Source organism: Setaria italica, chromosome VII, assembly GCF_000263155.2.
Source record: "Setaria italica strain Yugu1 chromosome VII, Setaria_italica_v2.0, whole genome shotgun sequence".
Classification (NCBI taxonomy): domain Eukaryota; kingdom Viridiplantae; phylum Streptophyta; class Magnoliopsida; order Poales; family Poaceae; genus Setaria; species Setaria italica.
Genome location: NC_028456.1, coordinates 759,563 through 779,108, shown reverse-complemented (window position 1 = coordinate 779,108; position 19,546 = coordinate 759,563). Strand labels below are relative to the sequence as shown.

General features: G+C 41.3%; 3 protein-coding genes across 3 annotated transcripts; all 3 read right to left on the bottom strand.

Moving 5' to 3' along the window:
* Positions 1–39: 39 nt before the first annotated feature.
* On the bottom strand, positions 40–6,952 carry LOC101757904 (phosphoglycerate mutase-like protein). The gene is made up of 9 exons (XM_004977624.3): positions 6,445–6,952; positions 6,267–6,374; positions 5,734–5,813; positions 3,970–4,132; positions 3,686–3,763; positions 3,495–3,583; positions 2,705–2,824; positions 2,175–2,219; positions 40–1,109 (listed from the first exon to the last, which is right to left on the bottom strand). The coding sequence occupies exons 1-9, from the start codon at positions 6,568–6,570 to the stop codon at positions 1,007–1,009; spliced, it is 912 nt and encodes a 303-aa protein (XP_004977681.2). The 5' UTR covers positions 6,571–6,952; the 3' UTR covers positions 40–1,006.
* Positions 6,953–7,488: 536 nt separating this feature from the next.
* On the bottom strand, positions 7,489–11,989 carry LOC101766846 (phosphoglycerate mutase-like protein 1). Its single transcript, XM_004974903.3, has 10 exons — positions 11,726–11,989; positions 11,283–11,347; positions 11,089–11,196; positions 10,226–10,305; positions 9,300–9,462; positions 9,034–9,108; positions 8,850–8,938; positions 8,426–8,545; positions 8,119–8,163; positions 7,489–8,023 (listed from the first exon to the last, which is right to left on the bottom strand). The coding sequence occupies exons 2-10, from the start codon at positions 11,340–11,342 to the stop codon at positions 7,894–7,896; spliced, it is 870 nt and encodes a 289-aa protein (XP_004974960.1). The 5' UTR covers positions 11,343–11,347; positions 11,726–11,989; the 3' UTR covers positions 7,489–7,893.
* A 2,049-nt stretch (positions 11,990–14,038) lies between these two features.
* Positions 14,039–19,256, bottom strand: LOC101766424 (phosphoglycerate mutase-like protein 1). Its single transcript, XM_004974901.3, has 10 exons — positions 19,098–19,256; positions 18,760–18,821; positions 18,562–18,669; positions 17,659–17,738; positions 16,244–16,406; positions 15,978–16,052; positions 15,772–15,860; positions 15,107–15,226; positions 14,874–14,918; positions 14,039–14,513 (listed from the first exon to the last, which is right to left on the bottom strand). Exons 1-10 carry the CDS (start codon positions 19,234–19,236, stop codon positions 14,399–14,401), a joined length of 996 nt encoding a protein of 331 aa, XP_004974958.1. The 5' UTR covers positions 19,237–19,256; the 3' UTR covers positions 14,039–14,398.
* Between the last annotated feature and the right edge of the window lie 290 nt (positions 19,257–19,546).

Genomic DNA, 19,546 nt, shown 5'->3' with positions numbered 1-19,546 from the left:
TTGTACTGAAACTGACTGTAATTGTCTAATTTAAAGTGAAAGTAGCATCAGAAAGATGTTTCAATGGCTGATTTAGTGCAATGCAATGTAGTTCTCCTGTGTACACGATATACAGTGCTGGTTAAATTTTCAGCAAGAACCGCTACACCAGGTGGTACAGCACGATGGGCATTTTTCAAAGCACTTCCCTCTACAATGAAGGAGATAGCCGTGATAATTCTGGCTTCACGTAACACTCTACAATGAAGAAGCTAAACGTGAGAATTCTGTTGGAGTTGCTCTAACACAGCAGTACAGCACTAGGTTCTTTGGCTATATGCACTCAATGTGTGGGTGTTGAGGCTGGAAAATTTTTCCTTTATCTAAACAAAGCAGTAGTTTCTTTTTTTACTCGAAGTATGGATAATTAGCTTCCACGGCATTTCCAATTGCAATGTGCAAGAAATATATCCTTGGACATTCTGAACCATCGTTTGAAAGTGGCCGGGCCAAACAGAGGGTTATTATGGGAAGGACAGGTACCGCACGGCCCAATATCAACAGCCGGCCCAATTGCTTTCAGCAGCGATATGGTGACATCAGCAGACGATATGGCGCACAGGCAGCAGTCTAGCCTAGCAAAAGTTAAGAATTTTGCATGGCGTGTGGCCACAGACTCTTTAGCAACTAAGCACAATAGAGCTAAGAGGAACAATAAAGCAAAATTTGTGGCATGGAAGATGAAACTGAACACCATGCCCTGGTGAGGTGTTCATTCTCTAAACTTTTGAGAGAAGAAATGAAGAAGTATTGGGATCTCCCGAGTGAGACTTGTTTCATGAAGAATGGTACCCAATGGATTCTTTTACTCCTAGATGAGTGCTCAGATGAATAATGATTCTTACCCAATACCTCAACTTGGTTAGGTTTCTTATATAGAACCTGGTACGTATCGACAAAAAAGCATCTGCAGTGCCTTTCATCAATCTTAAAATTTATCAGCGCACGCGTACGTGCATGAGGCTCCTCAAGATGCTTCCTCATTTTCTATGACATCGCTGGGCTGGTCAAGTCCGGTTGGGATCTCGCCTGGGTAGTTCAAACTAGGGGAACCTGCAGACCCAAGCATACTGCCGAATGGAACATATTGTCAATATTAGAAAAAGAATGACATGTGAATATCTACAAAAGGAAAAAATCTATATAAACCCCCAAACTATTGTAGGTCGAATACTTCTCTCTCCCCTCCCCCCCAATTCTAAAACCGGATGTTTAACCCCCTCAAATGTACAATACCATTTAAATAACTCCCTAGAGCATGATTTTGCCACCGTGGCGTCTGACATGGACGACGACGTGGCAATGACCCACATGTCAAGGTGTATACACAGCCTGGACCCACGTGTCATACCCTTCCCCTGCCTTTCCCCTGTCTCCCCCGCCTCCACCCCTGCGGCACCTCGCGTCGTCAGGAGGAGGCCCCGATCCAGGACCGAGCCCCCACACGCCTCACTGACGGGAAGAGGCCCACGACCGTGTCTCACCGACGAGAAGCGGCCCCCGACCGCACCTCGCCGGCCGCTGGGACGAGGTCCTTCATCCCGGCCCCCGGCCGCGATTCCCGTTGGGAGGCGGCCTTTGTCCAGCCCCAGCCACGCGCGCCGGGGAGGAGGCCTCTAGCCGTGCCTCGCCGCTGGCGCTGGGAGGAGGTCCTCCATCCCCGCCCCCGACCCCACGCGCCACGCCGCCAGGAGGCTCTGGCCGCGCCTTGCCGCTAGGAGGAGATCCCCGGCCCCCGGTCGCACATCCTGCCTGGAGGAGGCCTTCGTTCCACTCCCTGCCACTAGGAGAAGGTCCTCCGTCCCAGCCCCCGACCCCACGAGCCATGCCGCGACAAGCGAGCAGACGAAGAAGACGAAGATGAGAGGCTGACACTCCGCATGCAACGATCTACATCAGCAACACATAGTCGACCTCAGCATGCCAGCAAGGCAAAACTACCCAACAAAATCACTCCTAGGGGTCATTTAAATAGTTTTGGAAAGGCGAGGGGATAAAAAATCTGGTTTTATAGTTGAGGAGGTGATATGCTCGACCCTTGATACATTGGGAGGTTATTTAGACTTTTTCCATCTGCAAAACAAGAACCATAGAAAATTGAAGCACGCCACACAAGGAGGCAGAGAAGGACCGACCTTGTATCAACCAGCACCATTGATCGGAGTTCACAGTTCGCGAAGCTACATAAGACGAAGCTAAAGTTAGCAACAGATTCCTTCGATAAAATCTACCATGTTTTAGCTTTTTGATATTTTACTATTTTATATTTCAATATAAGTGAATTGCCGTCTTTTCTACCTATAAGTTAGGTTTTTTTGAGTTGAACTGACTGGTGTATATGACTTAATATGATATAAGATATACTTCGAATGCTAACGGACGTCATCAATAAAATAATTGCAGTTTAACTTAAATTTCCATTTAAATTGCCCATCTTTTCTCGTAAAGTTAGCCATTCAGATTGAACTGATTGGTTTATACAAGTAGGTCTCATAGGCACTCAAAATTAATGCTTGCTCTTTTGTATTGGACATACACTATTTATTTATCACGTAATGATTAATAAGAACAACTTGTGAATTGGATGTTCAGTAATATATCTGCGCAAGTTCAAAGAATGTCACTCGGTTGCAAGACACGAAAAAGTCAATGACAAGACCCTTACCGCTTGCTCATTTCGTATCTTATGGTTGGATGGCACTCCTTGCTGTACATGCGTAAGGTATCTTGTAATAGAACACTATGGGTGACAATAGCTATCTCTTTCTCTTCTCTCGTCCATAACCTACAAGTAATTTCAAGAAAAAAGGAAAATAAATATAGCTACATAAATGTTAAACTGGTATGCTTGATGGACCATTTATCTCCGCCGGCCCGAATCTCTGACACGGCCACCTACTTCCGGGCTGGCGGTGGTACCACTACATCAAAAACTGGCAGTGATAGGGTGGTTGGGATGGCGAAATCTGTAGTAGTGTTAGTTAGGTCACTTTCTAGGGCTATAGCCAACATATAAACTGAAAAATAATCGCAAAAGAAAGAATACTCCGTGACAATTCACTACTATACAAAAACAAAAGCGTTCATATACTAACTTTAATATCTAAGCGGTAATATACTGTACCACAGCTAGAGCTTTAATTGTTTTTACTGTACACAATTGTACAAATTTTATACAGATGTTGTCCAACACGTCAAACAATTATCAGTTCAGATGAAGTAAGATGTGCCCAGTGCGGTGATTGAAGAGGAACAATGAAGGGGGTGCCATGGAAAGTAAATCTGACTTGTTGCTAACCAAGACATTGTGCAAAAAATGCATAGTATGCCACAATCGAAAGCCAGTTATGTGAATAACACATGCAGCATAAATGTAAGGGATACAAAACGGCTATTGATTCTCTTAGTTGTGCTTACGAAAAATATACCGATTGATCATAGAAAACAGAAGTTACCAATCCATGAACTTCATACCCCTCGCTGCAACCGACTTATGTGCTTCTCTAACATCTGGTAACCACAGAACATCTTCATCATTCATTATCTGCAGTGACAAGTGAGTCCATATATATTACGGTATGCTGCTGCAAGCTTGCGACTTAAATGAAGAGGCCCATTTTCCAATTTGACAGTAATAGATACTTACCAGTGAAAAATCAATTGCAGGAAAGAGAGTTCGATATTCTGTAATGCTCCTCCTCTTGTCACATGGATGGTCACCTTGCTTTTTTAAAATTAATTAAACAAAAAATGAAATACAGGAAAAAAAGGTATAGCAGAATGACAGGAATGGTCAATAGTGAACAAAAATAATGTAAATGAGGCACCAGATTGTGGTACGTATCATTGTTTTGCAAAATACATGTGACTCTACGTCTTAATCAAATGACTCTACGTTTTGCACACATATTCTTCAGGAAAAGGTAGTACCAAACGCTCCCTGCAGGTCTCAATTGCAAGAAATGGTGGGCAGTTCAAACTTGAAATAGCCAGACGTTCACTTTGTCCAGCATTTTCCACCATTAAAGGAGGTGAACCAACTCCACCAGTATAGCTTTCACCACCAAAAACCCCCACTGCAGTCTGCATCGTCCTGTGATATTAGTCCAGGGTTAATTGGTTAAATATAGTGAGATCTGCGGTAGAACCGCTAAGCTAAAATTCTAATTAAGAGCAATGATCATCATTTGAACACATCAGATACATTAACTTAACAATTTAATTTGACTCCCTGCATTCAACCAATATGTCGATCGAAACAAATACCAGAAGTCGCACATGAAGGTGAGCATAGAGAGTACAAACGTGATAAAGTTTCTACATAAATACAGATTACAACACAAAGTACGATACGTTAAGTTTTATAAACTGAGTTCAAATATATAAATATCACATGAGCTCAATTCCTAATAAAACTAGGCTATCTTAAAACTTAACTTGGAGAATGCTTATGATGAATTAATTAATGTGGTCTTTTTTAAACAAACTAGGCGTTTGAAAGGTTTCTCACCCTTATGGTATTCTTGGAGATAGAACACTTAGTAGTGTAGGGGTAAAGTCAATCATTGTTAGTTTAGGCAACTATTTTCAAACTACCTAAAAATGGGGCTTAGGCTAGCTATTTTAATTTGAGCAAGGACTAAAGGGTTGGTCAAATAACGGGTGCATGCTGTCCCAAATCTTGATGATGATGTGCTTGTTTGAAGATAATGTTTGTAAGACGTGTTACACATGGATTATAACATGGTACATGCATAGGTTCTCTAGAAGGCTTAGAGATAGAATTCGGTTTAATCTCATAGCTTAGAGATAGAAGAGTTTGATTCAAGAACTCATATTGTACACGACACAAACTCTTGTAATTGTCCTCGGCCTTGCGCCCATATAACATGAAACCTGTGGCGAGCCGAGTTTGGCAGCCAACAGTTTACCAAATCTTTCAGTGCTTTCATTTTATTGATCATAACATCGGTAAAGCTAAGAATATAAAGCTTTTTGCTGCGCATTTGAGCAGTTATATAGCTTGAAAATAAACTTCGTAAATACTCAATCCATGGGTTGATATGTCCCCAAGGCATTGCAATTAGAGTCACGAAAGTCACCGATTGCTAGTACTAGCTGCTCATGATGAAATCCCATATGTGATATGTCTCAATGAGGTATTTTTTTTTCAGGGAGCAGAGCTCAAGCTATGGCCGGCAGCACCACAACCACAACTGGGTGACTTACGGTTACCATCGAATTATCAGGGTTTTAAGCTAAGGGTTGCAAAGATGTTTATTCACAATTTTTTGGTTGTGATATGGGGACACATCTATTTTGGATTTACCAATCCATATGCATCATGAAAATTTGTTGAACAAAGAGCGGAAAGAAGTGGAAGAGCGCCAAGCAGTTTTCTTCTGGAGGCATTACCCTCACTGATTTTTTTTCTTAGTAGTGTAGTCATGTTTGTGCTTTCTTTATTTTGAAGTCTCTAAGGGCATCCTTTAAAACTAGATTACTGTAGGTCTAATTTATTGTAGTGGAGATCTTCGCCAGACATGGGCGATAGTTTGGAAATAGAATCTATGTTTTAACTATGTGAGCCATGATCAGGAAATGATTAAGGCTCCAAAAAATGCTTGAACAAAATAATAAACTTTAAAGCAAAGAAAGAAAATAAGTCCAAAGAATATTAATGGAATACTATACCTCAGTAAAGGGGAACAAATAACTAACTCAATCTTTTTTGCAAGCCCACAATTTTTCACATGCTCTCGCAGACTGTCAACCTACATATTTAGGTAAATCTTAATCATGCAACTCGGAGCATGAAAGTTTTGCAAAAAATTTCTGGTAATTAGTTTCATCAAAACTAGATGAGAAGCAGAAACTCAACCAATATAAAGAACTACAAATTAAGACTTTGAATTGAAAAAAAATCTTTACTTAGCTATATTTTGGATACAAATTGAATGCAAACCTTGGGACCTTCTAAGTCATTATGAGCATATGCTTGGCCTTATGATGATGGATGGTAGCAGTAGAGATTCATCGTTTCTACGGTGAGAGATCCAAAACTGGGGCATTTTGGGATCCAACTTGCTTAGATGGAAGTTAACATTTGACATGAAGCATGACTACTTTTACTTTGACGCGCAACAGTGTACCGCTTCTGTGTTAATAGAGGCGTAGAACTGATAAATTAATGTAAGAGCAGCAGTGCGTTGGAGGAACTCACTTACTTGTCTCCAGCCCAAAGGAGTGATTGGAGCATCAAGCAACGCGGGTGACCTGTATGCACTGCGATCCTTCTCGCCTTCCACGTTGTGAACACCCTGCGCGTGCCTCACCTGCACTCATGATGAACCGTTGAAGATTGAATCAAAGCATGCAAATCTGTGAAGCTTTAACATTACATACCAGGTGTATGGTTTTGCAGCGGTGTAAAGGGTACATAGCAGTGCCAGCGCTTGGCTTCATCCCTGATCGACAAGACATGGCTCTCTCTCTCTCTCTCTCTCTCGTCATCTCGTCATCTGATCTCATCTGATGAAGCAGAGAATGAACGTCCTCTGCCCTCAAAGCTGCTTCATCAGCCAGGGTCTGGGGGCTCCATGCGTACCGCGCCGCCCCACTGCACCAGCTGACCTCTTGGGTGCTATGACAAGTAAAAAAAATAATAAATAAACTCAAGGCCCAGTACGTAACAGATCAAGCCGCAATGAGCCATGTCCAGAAACTTTGTTTGCCTCTAACCAGATGAGCACATGCATATGCATGTGCATCATCAAGTCAGTAATGGTCTTAGCAAAGAATCTAGAGGTTGCCGGATCATGCATGTGCATGTGCACTTAAGATTCTATATTCCCTCTGTTCTAAAATATAAGATGTTTTAGTTTTTGTTCTAAATCAAATATCTTTAGCTTTGACTAAGTTTATAGAAAAATACATTAATATCTATAAAACCAAATAAATGTAGTATCAAAACATATTCATGTTCATGATGGATTTAATGAAAAACTAATTTGATGTTATAGGTCCGAGGCCAAAAATGCAGTTGAGGTCCATGAAAATTTATACAAATATCAAAGGTGCAAAACACTTGAGTTTCTATTAAGCTTGGGTCAGTCCCAGAGCTTGGATCAGCCCCAGTCATGTCAATTCCTAGGCGCGGAGTCAATTCCTGGGTCTGCCCCTGGATGTTTGTGTATTTCTTTAGGGAGTTGCTGAGAATCATTTTTCATGTGTGCATGTATAGATATAAGTTGCTTCTTGTGTGCATTTGAGCCATGGGTAGATAAGTTGATGTGTATTGCAGTGTAGTTAGCTGATAAACTATCAAGACTGCTGAGGCCTGAAAAGAATGACAACTCAAATGCCATCAAATTATAATAAAATCAACTACGACAATTCAATTTAAAGCGAGAGAGTAGAAGAAAAAAAGAGATGACACTGCAGATCATATGCTGCAACGTTCATGACATCATAATCTTCAGCAAAATGAAGGCTGGTACATAAGCTTCTCAACAGTAGGGACGCCAGCAGGCAATAGCGCTAGGATGATGAAATTACCCCGTACAATCAAGAAAACACTTTACAGAGCAGCAATGCATGAAGCACCATAGGTATGTAGTATCAATCTCAATCCTATCATCATCTCCAAGAAAACAGTACCAAAATTCTCATCACCACAAATGAAAGAGGGGTGATAATCCGTTTTCATTTCTGTGAATTTCAGAGAAAACAAATGTAGTAACAAATGGTAAGTCTAATCTGCAGGTGTTTAGATTTAAGTGAATACTACTAGCAAAGTTTCAAAATGGGTTGACGAAAGAATCAAGGAATCAGTGGTAGAACACCAAAGAAGCCTCAGGCAGGCTCTGTTCTCTCTTGCGCTTCCTCCTCAAGGCACTTCTCATCCACGACATCGCTAGGCAAATCAAGTCCGGCTGGGATCTTCCCAGGGTAATTGTAACTGGGGGTATCTGAGCCAAGCATGCTGCAACGTGGAAAAGATCATAATGACTCTTACAAAGTGTATTTCGTTTTTGTGATTCTATGTTGCAAGCAAACACAGAAGGGCGCAGAACTCACCTCCTGTCAACCAGCACCAATGATCGGAGCTCACAATTTGAAAAGCTGCATAAACCAAGTGAAGGTCAGCAACTCGTCCTCCTGATTAATTTAACATGGGTTGTATATTTTAATGTTTTGATTAAGGTCAGTACAGCATCGAGAGGGAGGGAGGGAACTCATAATGCTTATCCTCTTGCGCATATATTGTGAATGTAATAACATGATGTCAGCAGTTAATCTGCATAAGTTTGAGAAAGTTTCTGCGTTGATGATTCATTAGTTGACAAATAAAAGGGGAAGAAAAATAAAAGGTCAAGATACTTACTATTTGCTCACTTCATGCCTTACGGTAGGATGACACTCTTTGCTGTACATGCGTAAGGTATGACATAATAAACCACTATGAGTGACTATGGCTATCTCTTTCTCTTCTCTTGTCCATAACCTGCAAGTGTGTAATATGTTCAAAACATAAAAAAGGAGTCCAAGTGATTTGTTATAAATTCCAGGTCCTAGAACAAAATTAAAGAAGGAACAAAGAAGCTAAATCTTTGCCAGAAAAAGTTAATTTGGTTAGAATCAAGACGTATGACAAAAATGCTGAGCATGCGATTATCCAATACCGTTTTAACAAACATTTTTTTATATAGGCAGCCGGATTGAACATAGATAAATACTAGGTGGTTATAGTGTTTCATGATCATATACTCATTTTAAAGAGATGGGTTGATCTCAGGGAAGAAAATTACCAGTCAATAAACTTCATACCCCTCTCCGCGAGAGACTCAAAGGTTTCTCTGACATCCGGTACCCAAAGAACATCTTCATCATTCTCTATCTGCAAAGAAATTGAGTACATATATATTATAGTACACAAATGAAAATGCACAGGTCAATAAAATGGCTAATGAGTTAAGAATACAAGATACTTGCCAGTGAAAAATCAATGGCAGGAAACAGAGTACGATACTCTGTTATGCTCCTCCTCTTGTCACAAGGATGGACACCCTGCAATTAACAAAAACAAGAAAACAAAAGTAAATACGAAGGTGTCATGGAACAGCCAAAGTAGTCTGTTTAGTTAACTATAACCGATGTAACTGAGAAATTATATAATTAATATTTAGCAAGATGCAGATAACAAAAAATCTTAATCAAATGATTATTCATGTTTTACATGTGTCCTTCAGAAAAAGTACCAAGCGCTCCCTGCAGGCCTCAACAGCAAGAAATGGTGGGCAGTTAAAACTTGAGATTGCCGGACGTCCACTGTCTGCAGCATTTTCCACCATTAGTGGAGGTGCACTTATCCCGTTAGTATGATTTTCACCACCAAAAACACCCACTGCAGTCTGCATAGTCCTGCGAGATTAATTCAGGATTAAAGAGAGCGTGGCTCATTCTATAAATTAAATACCACTGAAATTTACTCCCAGAGTACACTACGCCTCAGCACTGGATTTCTCATAAAAATCTAGACTGACAGACGGTTGAGCAACTATTGAGATGAAATGTGATAATGGTGTAACCAAAGCTTCAGGCAATTTTTTTTTTCTGTACTGGATTCAAGACACACTTCTATGCAGACAATTCAGCAACGATATGCAGACCTGTTGCTTGAATGGTATTTATTCCTTATACATATTTTACCATTGTGCACAAAAGTTTTCATATTATGTTGAATGTTTCCAGTAAAAATGTATACCAAAAAAAAAACATAACAGTGACATTATGCTTAAACCATTCTATGGAAGTCAAACTTGTACACAAGACTGAACATCTAAATGTCATAATTTACTCCATCTTTTAGAACCGAAAAGAAATTCAGAGTTTTGCTAATGATTTAATGTGTAAAATTCTATGGTAAACCGATACAATAACTCATCATGAAACTACAACTGTCATACATAGCAGAGAAGCAGTTCAAGAAAAAAAGAAAATATGGTTCTGGTCAACCTAGTCTTTTTAAAACAGAGCTCCAATTTGTCCTAGTAGCTGAGATTTTTCATAGAAAACAAGAAGAGAAATTTCAGTGGTGTACAGCATCGTTTCTCAAACATAAGGAATCCTACAAGATGATGCAGGACACACGCACATGCACACACAAAGGTATACACAACTGTACCTCAGCAAAGGAGAACAAATAACCAGCTCAATCTTTTCTGGAAGTCCACATTTTTTCACATGTTCTCGTAGACGGTCGACCTATAAGTCAATTTGGGTAAATCTTAGTCAAGGAATTTGGACTGAAATAATGTCATATGGAAACAACTGACTGATATTTTGATAAGAGAAGACTACCTGCAACACGCAAGGCCAGATACTCAACAAATGTATTTACACATAAAAACTTTGAGTCAAACAGGACCTAAAATAGGCTCACAACTTTCAATTGAACATGAATTAATATACAGTGTCAACAGAAGATCGATTCATGCAAATGACATTTTTGTTCTAATTTTGTAGCAACGAGGGAAGGGCTAATATACTTTGTCAAAAGTAATGCCAACAAGTGATACCTCGTATCAGTGCCAGAATACTGTTCATGACAACAAGATGAGCTTTAATTTGTGCAGGCTTGGGCCATGTAAGTTTCAGTGAATAGTAGGTGAAGGGACCATGGCAAACATTGCAGTGGCAACCTTAGGGGTAAGTGTGTGTGTTGTATGGCTATTTTGGCCTTTCTCCTATCTTAATGCAATGATATGCAGTTCTCCTGCATATTCGAGAAAAAAAGTGGTAATAAAAATACTGTTCACCTTGATTTGTACATTTTATAGTCAATAAAAGTATCTCATTTCAACAGAACAGAGCATTCTGGGTACAACTTGTTGGGTTTAGATCACCGGAAGTGAATTTTGGAAAAGAAGCACAAAATATCTAGTAGGCCAAGACATCCAGCTTATGTTATTGGAACCAAATCACCCTAATCAATCAATGTGCAGCGTCGCCTTCCGGAGCAAAGAAGAAGGAAGAACAGGAGCTTACTTGGTTCCAGCCCAAAGGAGTGATGCGAGCATCAAAGAACTCTGGTTTCATGTAGGCACTGTGATCCTTGTCGCCTTCCACGTTGTGCACACCTTGGGCATGCCTCAGCTGCACGATGCATCAGCTTGTATTATTGACAGGTTTGGTTTTGAGTATTTAATAAAGAACAATTAATAAGTAGATGGAGTCGGAACCAGGTGTATTGTTTTGCAGCGGTGCAGAGGGAAGACGGCAGTGCCAGCGTTGGGCTCCATTATTCCTGAGACAATATAACAGATAGGGTAGATGATCATCCATGGAATGGAAGGGTTAGGCAGATAACCGATTCAGTTGTGTGATGCAATATGATGCCCGTTAATTCGATGGGGGAAAAGAAGAACATGAAGAAAGAAAGAAAGAAAGAAAGGTACGTATACGCGAATTTGTAGCCGAGAGCAGAGAACGAGATGGGAAGAAACTATTACAGTACTGTATATCCTCCCCATCAGGCAAATCGGAACAAACTAGACTAGCGCATTGCATACAGATATACAAGCAGCTAAAAGATGGATGTCGCGTAGGCCAAAAGATATACGAATGAGGGGCGGCGGGATCGAAGAACATGTCTCGCTGTGATCGATCTAAGTGTGCAACGTACCTGAGTATCAGATCTGTATGCAGCAGCAGCCGGCCGGCCCTCTCACCCTGAAGCGATGATGATGACCCCCAGACGGAGGAGGAGGAAGAAGAAGAAGAATGAGGAAGAAGAAAAGATGTGGAGCGGCGGAGGCAGAGACGTGGTAGTAACTGGTAACCGTGCCGTCCGTGATACGGCGGCGGCGGCGACGACTGACAGGTTGCGTTAAATACTTGTTGTCTTGGTGTGGCCTCTTCTCCGGACTTCTCTTCTTAGGGTGCCTAGGCTAGGGTCCTAGGAGTAGGACACAACGCAAGGCAGACAGATCACCATGTAGGCCAAACTCCTTCCCCCGTCTTTCTTCCAGATTGGCGCCACGTCGGCACGGAATGAATGCAACAGCCCATGGATGGAATGCAGGATGCTGGACACGGCACGGCACGGCACTGCACTTGCTCTGTTTTCTCCGTCGTCGTCGTCCTCCAGACGAGAGAGGAGGATCGGACAGAGACCAGACCAATGGTCTCGAGCACTTGAATCCATAAACATGTCTGGCTTCAGCACTAACACTCATCTATTTTATTTGGTGCATAAAAAAATGCTGGTACGTACGCATCTATGGGCAAACAATCAAGATCCTGCTATTCGCCGCTTGTCCCACTGTCTCAGCACCCCCTCCGATCCTCAAATTAAAAAGATTTGCTTGCCGTCAGGCTATGGACGAGCTGCGGCACGACGCTGCCGAGGGTGAGCCTGAAACCCTCCGAGCACCGCTGCTCCCTCTCCTCCACCGCGGTGGTGCGCGTGTCATCGTCGAGCGTCTCGATGGCGCAGCGCTCGTGCAGGTACGCCTCGCACGCCTGGAGCACAAACCTGCCGCGGCGGCAGCAGTGTCAAACCCCGCCGGCGACCGCGGGAGCTGGTGGAGCAGAGGCAGAGCTGGGCGCCGGCGAAACCAAAGAAACGCGAATTTCTCCAATTAATAGAAATATCTAATTGCCCACTCGAGGCTGTGTCCGTACCAGTCACTCGGAATCAGTACTTGTCTCCCCCTAGTATAAACTTCTTAACGATTTATTTTTCTTATAGTTATAAACGTCATTACGGAGAAAATCAGTGGTAAAGTACACCTTGCATCTACTTCTTCTGCTCCCAAAAATTCATACTGCTGACTTTTCGACACGTACGGCATTTCACCATTCGTATTATTCAACAAAATTTGTGTCAATATCTTTTTTTATTATCTATAAAGATACTTTAATATGACCTATATTTTTAGATATTCTGCACTGAATTTTTTAACAATGAACATGGTCAAACGTCTTGATCAAGAGTTAACTGGGACAAACATTCAGAAACCGATGAGTATGAAGCAGGCAAGGTAAGGATGACGAAGGGGAAGCCAACACCGAGTGGATCGTTGAGGCCGAAGAGAGAAGATACCACAAATTTCTTATGCCAAACGGCTCAATGTCAGAACCGTTGGGCTGTGGTTCTAGGTAAGCAAGCCACAGGTTTAGAAGGAACCGTTGGTACAAGTTTTGCGAACAATGTTTCGGTCAATTTTATTAGGTCTCTTCTTTTGTGGCGGAACCTATCAGGCACGCGATCAGTTCGAATCTCTAACTTAGCACAAGTGCACAACCGCTTGTACTTATGACTTAACTGTTTTTCCAGTGGTGATTTGACATGCCTTCGAACAAGCATTAGTAACTTCAACATGTGTGTTATCATATCAGGGTGTGCCTGCGTGTGTACAAGTGCCTAGATCTGTACTTTGTTTAAAAACGTTTAGTGTAAGAATCATCCTCATAAAATTATATTAAACAGGACACATTTTAGTTAAAACAAATTTGAGAGAGTGACCCTGATCATGGCATTAACACACGCCTGCACCTCAATAGCTGCTCATCATCATCACTTATCCCCACTAGCTCATATTTTTTTATGCGACATTTGAAATAATGTGTCACCCTCGAAGATCAACCTCTTAATTTTACACACATTTCTTGTTTATAAACGTTGTCACAATACAAACCGGTGATCAATCTTGGGTCGAAAGCATCGGTTCCCGTGATAGATTATTATCATTGCTTGTAGCAATCTTACCCGCCACCCAGGGAGGAGATGCTGATCCTCTTACATTATACTGTTGGGTACGTGGCCGTCATAAATAGTTAAAAACTCCAGGACAAACACTAATAATTGCTCGCGCCCGTTACCAAGCAAGATGCTAGCAATCAGCTACCCAAGGTGTTAACAACAGAATGTAACATCCTAGAACAGCAGAATTGGTAAAAATAAACAAGCTATAATCCCAAGCTCCTCCCAAACTTAAGATGAACAAACCACACATCATTTCTATCACCATCCAACAGAAATCAGATATGCAACTCTTGGGTATCATCCTAGAACAACACAAGCAACCAAGAGAATTTTGTCATGTACCGTAGGTATTATTGCTATGGATTTCAATACCCTGAATTTCAATATGGGCTGACATAACAGACGCAATACATTTCGTAATACATAACAGACGTAATACATTCCGTAATTCATGCTCAATTAACAACCCGTAAGTCCTATCTGTAGAGATTGTTTAGCTTTGTCTTCTTCAACACAAACTTGAACAGGGTCAGAGTGAGTTGATAAAAGAATCAAGGCATCAATGCTCAACAGCCTCAGACAGGCTCATCAGTTCTTCTGAGCTTCCTCAAGATGCTTCTCGTCTGCAACGTCGCTAGGAAGATCGAGTCCGGCTGGAATCTTGCCAGGGTAGTTGAAACTCGGGGAATCCGACCCAAGCATACTGCATCATGGAAAATATAATTACTGTTACAACAAACACAAAGAGAATACTGGCAAAACAATCATCAAAAGGAAGTAACGTGCTAGAAGTATGTATGTGGGTATGTCGGCAGGCCCTTTGGGCCTAGGGTAGGCTGCCGCACAGGCCTCTGGCCTTGCGCCAACCCTTGGGATAGATGGATAGATGATATGTTGATCAGGCAAGGATCTCCGTTGATTGGTTCTATTTCTATAAATCCTAGGACATCCTTGCCTATATAACCTGTACGTGCTTTGCACCTCATAATCAATCTATTATCTCCCCGAGCCATATTGCTTTCATAGCGGACACAAAATCCACGGCTGAGGTGGTAAAACTGACCTCCTGTCAACCAACACCATCGACCGGAGCTCACAGTTTGCAAAGCTGCATAAAACCAATTGGAAGTTAGCAACACATTCTTCTGGTAAACTTAGACATGGTCAAGCATTCTGAGCACATGGGTCATCATAATGAGACAGACAAACAGGGAACTCAAAGGGTTAACCTATTGGACATATTGTAATATAACAAGGAAAAAGAGCTTGCGGATATACTAATGTCAAAACACTTACTGCTTGCCAACTTCGTCTCTTATGGTTGGATGACACTCCTTGCTGTACATGTTCAAGGTATGATACAAGAAGCCACTATGACTGACAATAGCTATCTCCTTCTCTTCTCTTGTCCATAACCTGCAAGTATGTTCAAAAGATGGGCAAATGGATCCAGGTATACTGACAAAGTAACTTGTCAACTTATGGACCAAACTACAATGCCTTTATAGGCCCTAGCCCACATGCAACAGATTCGAGTATTCCTGCATACAGCCTTTCTAAACAGCGGAAGTCTACTGATACATGAAAACAATCAGAAACAATAAGTATACAGTATATGGGAAACACGAGTATATTTACAGCAAGAAGTTTGATTTAGCTATTGCTCACTCTTAACTCCTGTAAATATTGTCTAAATCACCAAATGAGTGTACACTTAGAAGGAAGACGTGCTCAATTTCAGGCCCTAACTTGTAAGTGAAGATGAACAAAAAGTATCTTTCCAAGAAAAGATAATGTGTCTGACCAATACATTTATGAAAATAATGTTAAGCAAGCCAATATCAAACTATGCTAGAGAGAACAAATCGTTTTTTTGATGATATGATATGGCCATATGAGAGGGTTGTTTCATGCATATATACTCATAGAAAGGCAATTACTGATCTTAGAAAAAAAGTTACCAGTCAATGAACTTCATACCCCTCAGCCCCACAGACTCATTTGCTTCTCTAACATCTGGTTCCCAAAGAACATCTTCATCGTTTTCTATCTGTAAATAAAGCAAGTACATATACCTAAAACTACTGGAAGTTTGCAATACCATCACTCCATCAGAAATGGAGATGTCAACGAAATGTCTCATGAATAAACAATAAGAGATACTTGCCAATGAAAAGTCAATAGCAGGAAAGAGAGGCCGGTATTCTGTTATGCTCCTCCTCTTGTCACAGGGATGGACACCCTGATTTAATAAAAAAAGCATAAAATATTAAGAAAGTGTGTTGAAAAAAATTATAAACACATTACTAGCATGAAGATACTATACCAGGAATGGCCAAACTAGTTTATTAAGCTAACACAAACCCATGTAGCTACAAGATCAGAAGGAAATGATTGTTCATGCTTTCATATGTTCTTAAGCAGAGTAAGTACCAAGTGCTCTCTACAGGTTTCAACAGCAAGAAATGGTGGGCAGTTCAAACTTGAAATCGCCCGACGTCCACTGTGTCCAGCATTTTCAACCATTAGTGGTGGTGCATTTACACCATCAGTATAGTTTTCACCACCAAAGACCCCCACTGCAGTTTGCATAGTCCTGTGAGATTCAGGTGAAATATAATGAGGGTCATTTAGTAACTACTTCTACAAGTGCAACATAGCCTCATAGTATATTATGCCTCAAAACAGGACCTCTGATAACAAAATACTCCCTCTGTCCCTAACATAAGCATTTGAGTCATTTAAAATTTGTCCCTAAATATAAACATTTTTACGAATTCAACATAACTGACCCCACAAGTAATTAGTTGATTTTTGTTGTAAACAATGTGATTAACTTCTGTTCCAACCTGTGCAATGTGATTAAAACCAGCCATCAATGGTATTGATTAGCCCAATGGCTAGCCAGTAATTAAGGCAATGAGGAGGTGGCCCAGCTGTTTAATGAGGGGCATGATGGACTTTTCCCTTGCTGCTTAAGTTGTTCTAAATTAGGGAGTAAATTGTAACAGGAGCATATTGATTAAACATTGACATGAAAGGAAAACAAATTGTTTACATAATTTTATCTGCACTAGATCCTAGATACATGAGACACGCAAACCATGCAGCAGGATTTATACCAACACGCTGCCTGATTTGTAGGCATTCAATATAAAACATATACTAATCAAAATTCTGAAATTATTTCGGAAACAATAATTTACATATCTTTAGCTGTACTAGATGCCCAGATCCTAGATAGATGAGCAATACAAACCACGCAGCAGGATTATACCACCATGTTACTTGATTTATAACATTTCATACACTTAAATACTGAAATTATTTTCATAATTTCTGTCACAAATAAACAGAAACAAAATCTCAAACTTTATGATTACTCATTGCTCAACCTTGCACACAAGAATGGAAGTGTAAATCACATGACCTTAGTTGAACCATGCTCGTGCTGCACGGTTTCACCCCAAAAGAGCCCAGTTGAAATTGCTGTTCTAGGTAAACCCATGTTTCTTTGTGCATTACTCATGCTGATTGTGTACATCTGTTATAAATCAAATGATGAGCACAATGCATACAAATCAAAGAGGCCTAGGGGACACGGACAGATCAAATAGACCTTCCAAAAACCAGGTTCAGTCCAAGAAAAGAAAATACGATAGCAAGAACAGCTTGGTCTCTTGTTTTAAGCATATCTAATACTTATCCTAGAAGCTGAGATAACACATTACCCAAAAGATAGTGATGCCAAAAGTAAAGAGAAACATTTCCCAAACATTAGGAAGCCTATCAATCAATGGACCCAGAACATTACAAGTGCACACAAATATATTAAGACGAGACTATACCTCAGCAAAGGGGAAGTGATAACGAGCTCGATTTTTTTTGCAAGTCCACTTTTCTTCACGTGCTCCCGCAGACCATCAACCTACAGAAAATTTAGGTAAATCAACAACTCATGAATCTTGAAAATGCCATGTGGAAACAATTATGTGGAGGCCCGGAAAGAAACTCACTAATGTACATAATTACTCATAAAACTTGCAATTCAAATAAAAAATCAGCTGATCGAATCATGAAACGTCACAGCTGGCCTTAGGAGTGAGAAACTGATGTTACATTTTGGTGCAGACTGGGGAAGGGGAAATAAATTCTATCAGAAGTTAGTGCAAATAGCACAGGGCCTTAGAAATACGTTTTGTTGGTGCCAGCATACAATTAATGGCATACAGGAGGTAAACTATGCAGGCTTTCGCCAAGGAAGGCTAATACAAAGTAAGCCAAGCATTACAGAAAAGTATTTAACATCACTATGGCAATGTGTAACAGTCAGGAGTGCATTTTTCTGTAAAGATGTCATCCAAATTCAGAATTCAGAGTCATGTTTACATATGACATATCCTATACATAGGGAACGGCTGTCATTATAGGAGGTCAAACTAATTGAAAACTACCATACTTTGTAAAAGAGGTTATCCTACATTTGTAACTGGTAAGCAAGCATTAGTTATCAAACTAAACAGAGGCACTTTGGATCTATCTTGTTATGTTTAGGCCAAAGTAAAACTCCAAGTGCTTTTTTTTTTAAAAAAAAGAGTGAAACTCCAAGAAGAATCACAACTCAAACTCTGGCTATGGCACAGAATTTGTTATTAGAACTTACTTAGTACCCTATGAAGCTATGAGCAGTTACAATTTCAGTAGTTGAGAGTTAACTAACTTGTGGTGGAAATGAAATGGTAGAAACTTACTTGGCTCCAACCCAGAGGAGTGAGCTGCGCATCGAAGAGGTCATGCGACTTGTAGGCGTTGAAATCCTTCTCGCCTGCGACATTGTGAATGCCCTGGGCGTGCCTGACCTGCAAGTTTGCAGGTGGGTAGGAACTTGTAAATTTTTTGTTGCGTGTTGTGATGATTGAGTATTGGAGGAGGACGGAGCAGTAGAGTACCAGGTAAATGGTTTTGCAGCGGTGCAGAGGGTACAGGGCAGTGCCAGCGCCGGGCTCCATTCCTGATCATTCATCCAGGCAGATATCGCTGTTAGAGCGTGAGGCGGAGAAGACTCGCTGAATTAGTACTAGCTGCGTCGATCCGCAACAAGTGAGGCGGCCCTCCCCCAATAGTCGCTGCATCTGTGAGAGATCTGGATAGCGTTGGTGGGCGATGTATGGCACCATCTGCAGATCGCAATGGCACCAGGTAGGGGGGGATCCGCTCCATCCTAAACGCGCTACGCGCCTACGCCATGAGAAGAGGAGGGAGGGAGGGATGGGAGGCGCGGGCGTACCTGAGGAGGATGCGCAGCGAAGCGGAGGAAGGGGCCGGGGGGGAAGGCCGACCGGGACCCTGGCCCTGACGGAGGAGGACGGGGAAGCTGCTGCTGGGGATGGGAATGGGGTGGTCGTGGTGCCGTAGATCATCGTCATTACTGTGGAGTTGTTATTAATAAAATAAATAATAATTCCTCCAATCGGCTTTGTTTGTTTATTCACAAATTCTCCCTCTCCACGTGCCGTCTCCAATTTGGTCGTCTATAGTCGATCGAGTCAACAACTCAACTGCCGCCGTCCCATCCATGCATTCTTTTTGTTGTGAAACGCATAGTGATCAATTTATTGAATTAATTAGTTAATTAGTTGATAACTACTAAGCGGAGAACTGCCACCCCGAGGAATGCTCCTTCATGAACAGTTATCTTGAAGGACCATTTCCTATCTGTTGGTAGAGTATAAATAT

Excerpts from the sequence above, each read along its gene's own strand:
- LOC101757904 (XM_004977624.3), bottom strand. The coding sequence starts at position 6,570 with ATGAGATCAGATGACGAGATGACGAGAGAGAGAGAGAGAGAGAGAGCC. Across the intron at positions 2,825-3,494 it reads GGTATGAAGTTCATGGATTG|GTTATGGACGAGAGAAGAGA; the intron begins GTAACTTCTGTT and ends AATTACTTGTAG. Across the intron at positions 2,220-2,704 it reads AGATACGAAATGAGCAAGCG|CTTCGCGAACTGTGAACTCC; the intron begins GTAAGGGTCTTG and ends CGTCTTATGTAG.
- LOC101766846 (XM_004974903.3), bottom strand. The coding sequence starts at position 11,342 with ATGGAGCCCAACGCTGGCACTGCCGTCTTCCCTCTGCACCGCTGCAAA. Across the intron at positions 9,109-9,299 it reads AGGCCTGCAGGGAGCGCTTG|GGTGTCCATCCTTGTGACAA; the intron begins GTACTTTTTCTG and ends TGTTAATTGCAG. Across the intron at positions 8,939-9,033 it reads CTGCCATTGATTTTTCACTG|ATAGAGAATGATGAAGATGT; the intron begins GCAAGTATCTTG and ends ATTTCTTTGCAG.
- LOC101766424 (XM_004974901.3), bottom strand. The coding sequence starts at position 19,236 with ATGACGATGATCTACGGCACCACGACCACCCCATTCCCATCCCCAGCA. Across the intron at positions 18,670-18,759 it reads GCTGCAAAACCATTTACCTG|GTCAGGCACGCCCAGGGCAT; the intron begins GTACTCTACTGC and ends GCAAACTTGCAG. Across the intron at positions 16,407-17,658 it reads ATCACTTCCCCTTTGCTGAG|GACTATGCAAACTGCAGTGG; the intron begins GTATAGTCTCGT and ends TGAATCTCACAG.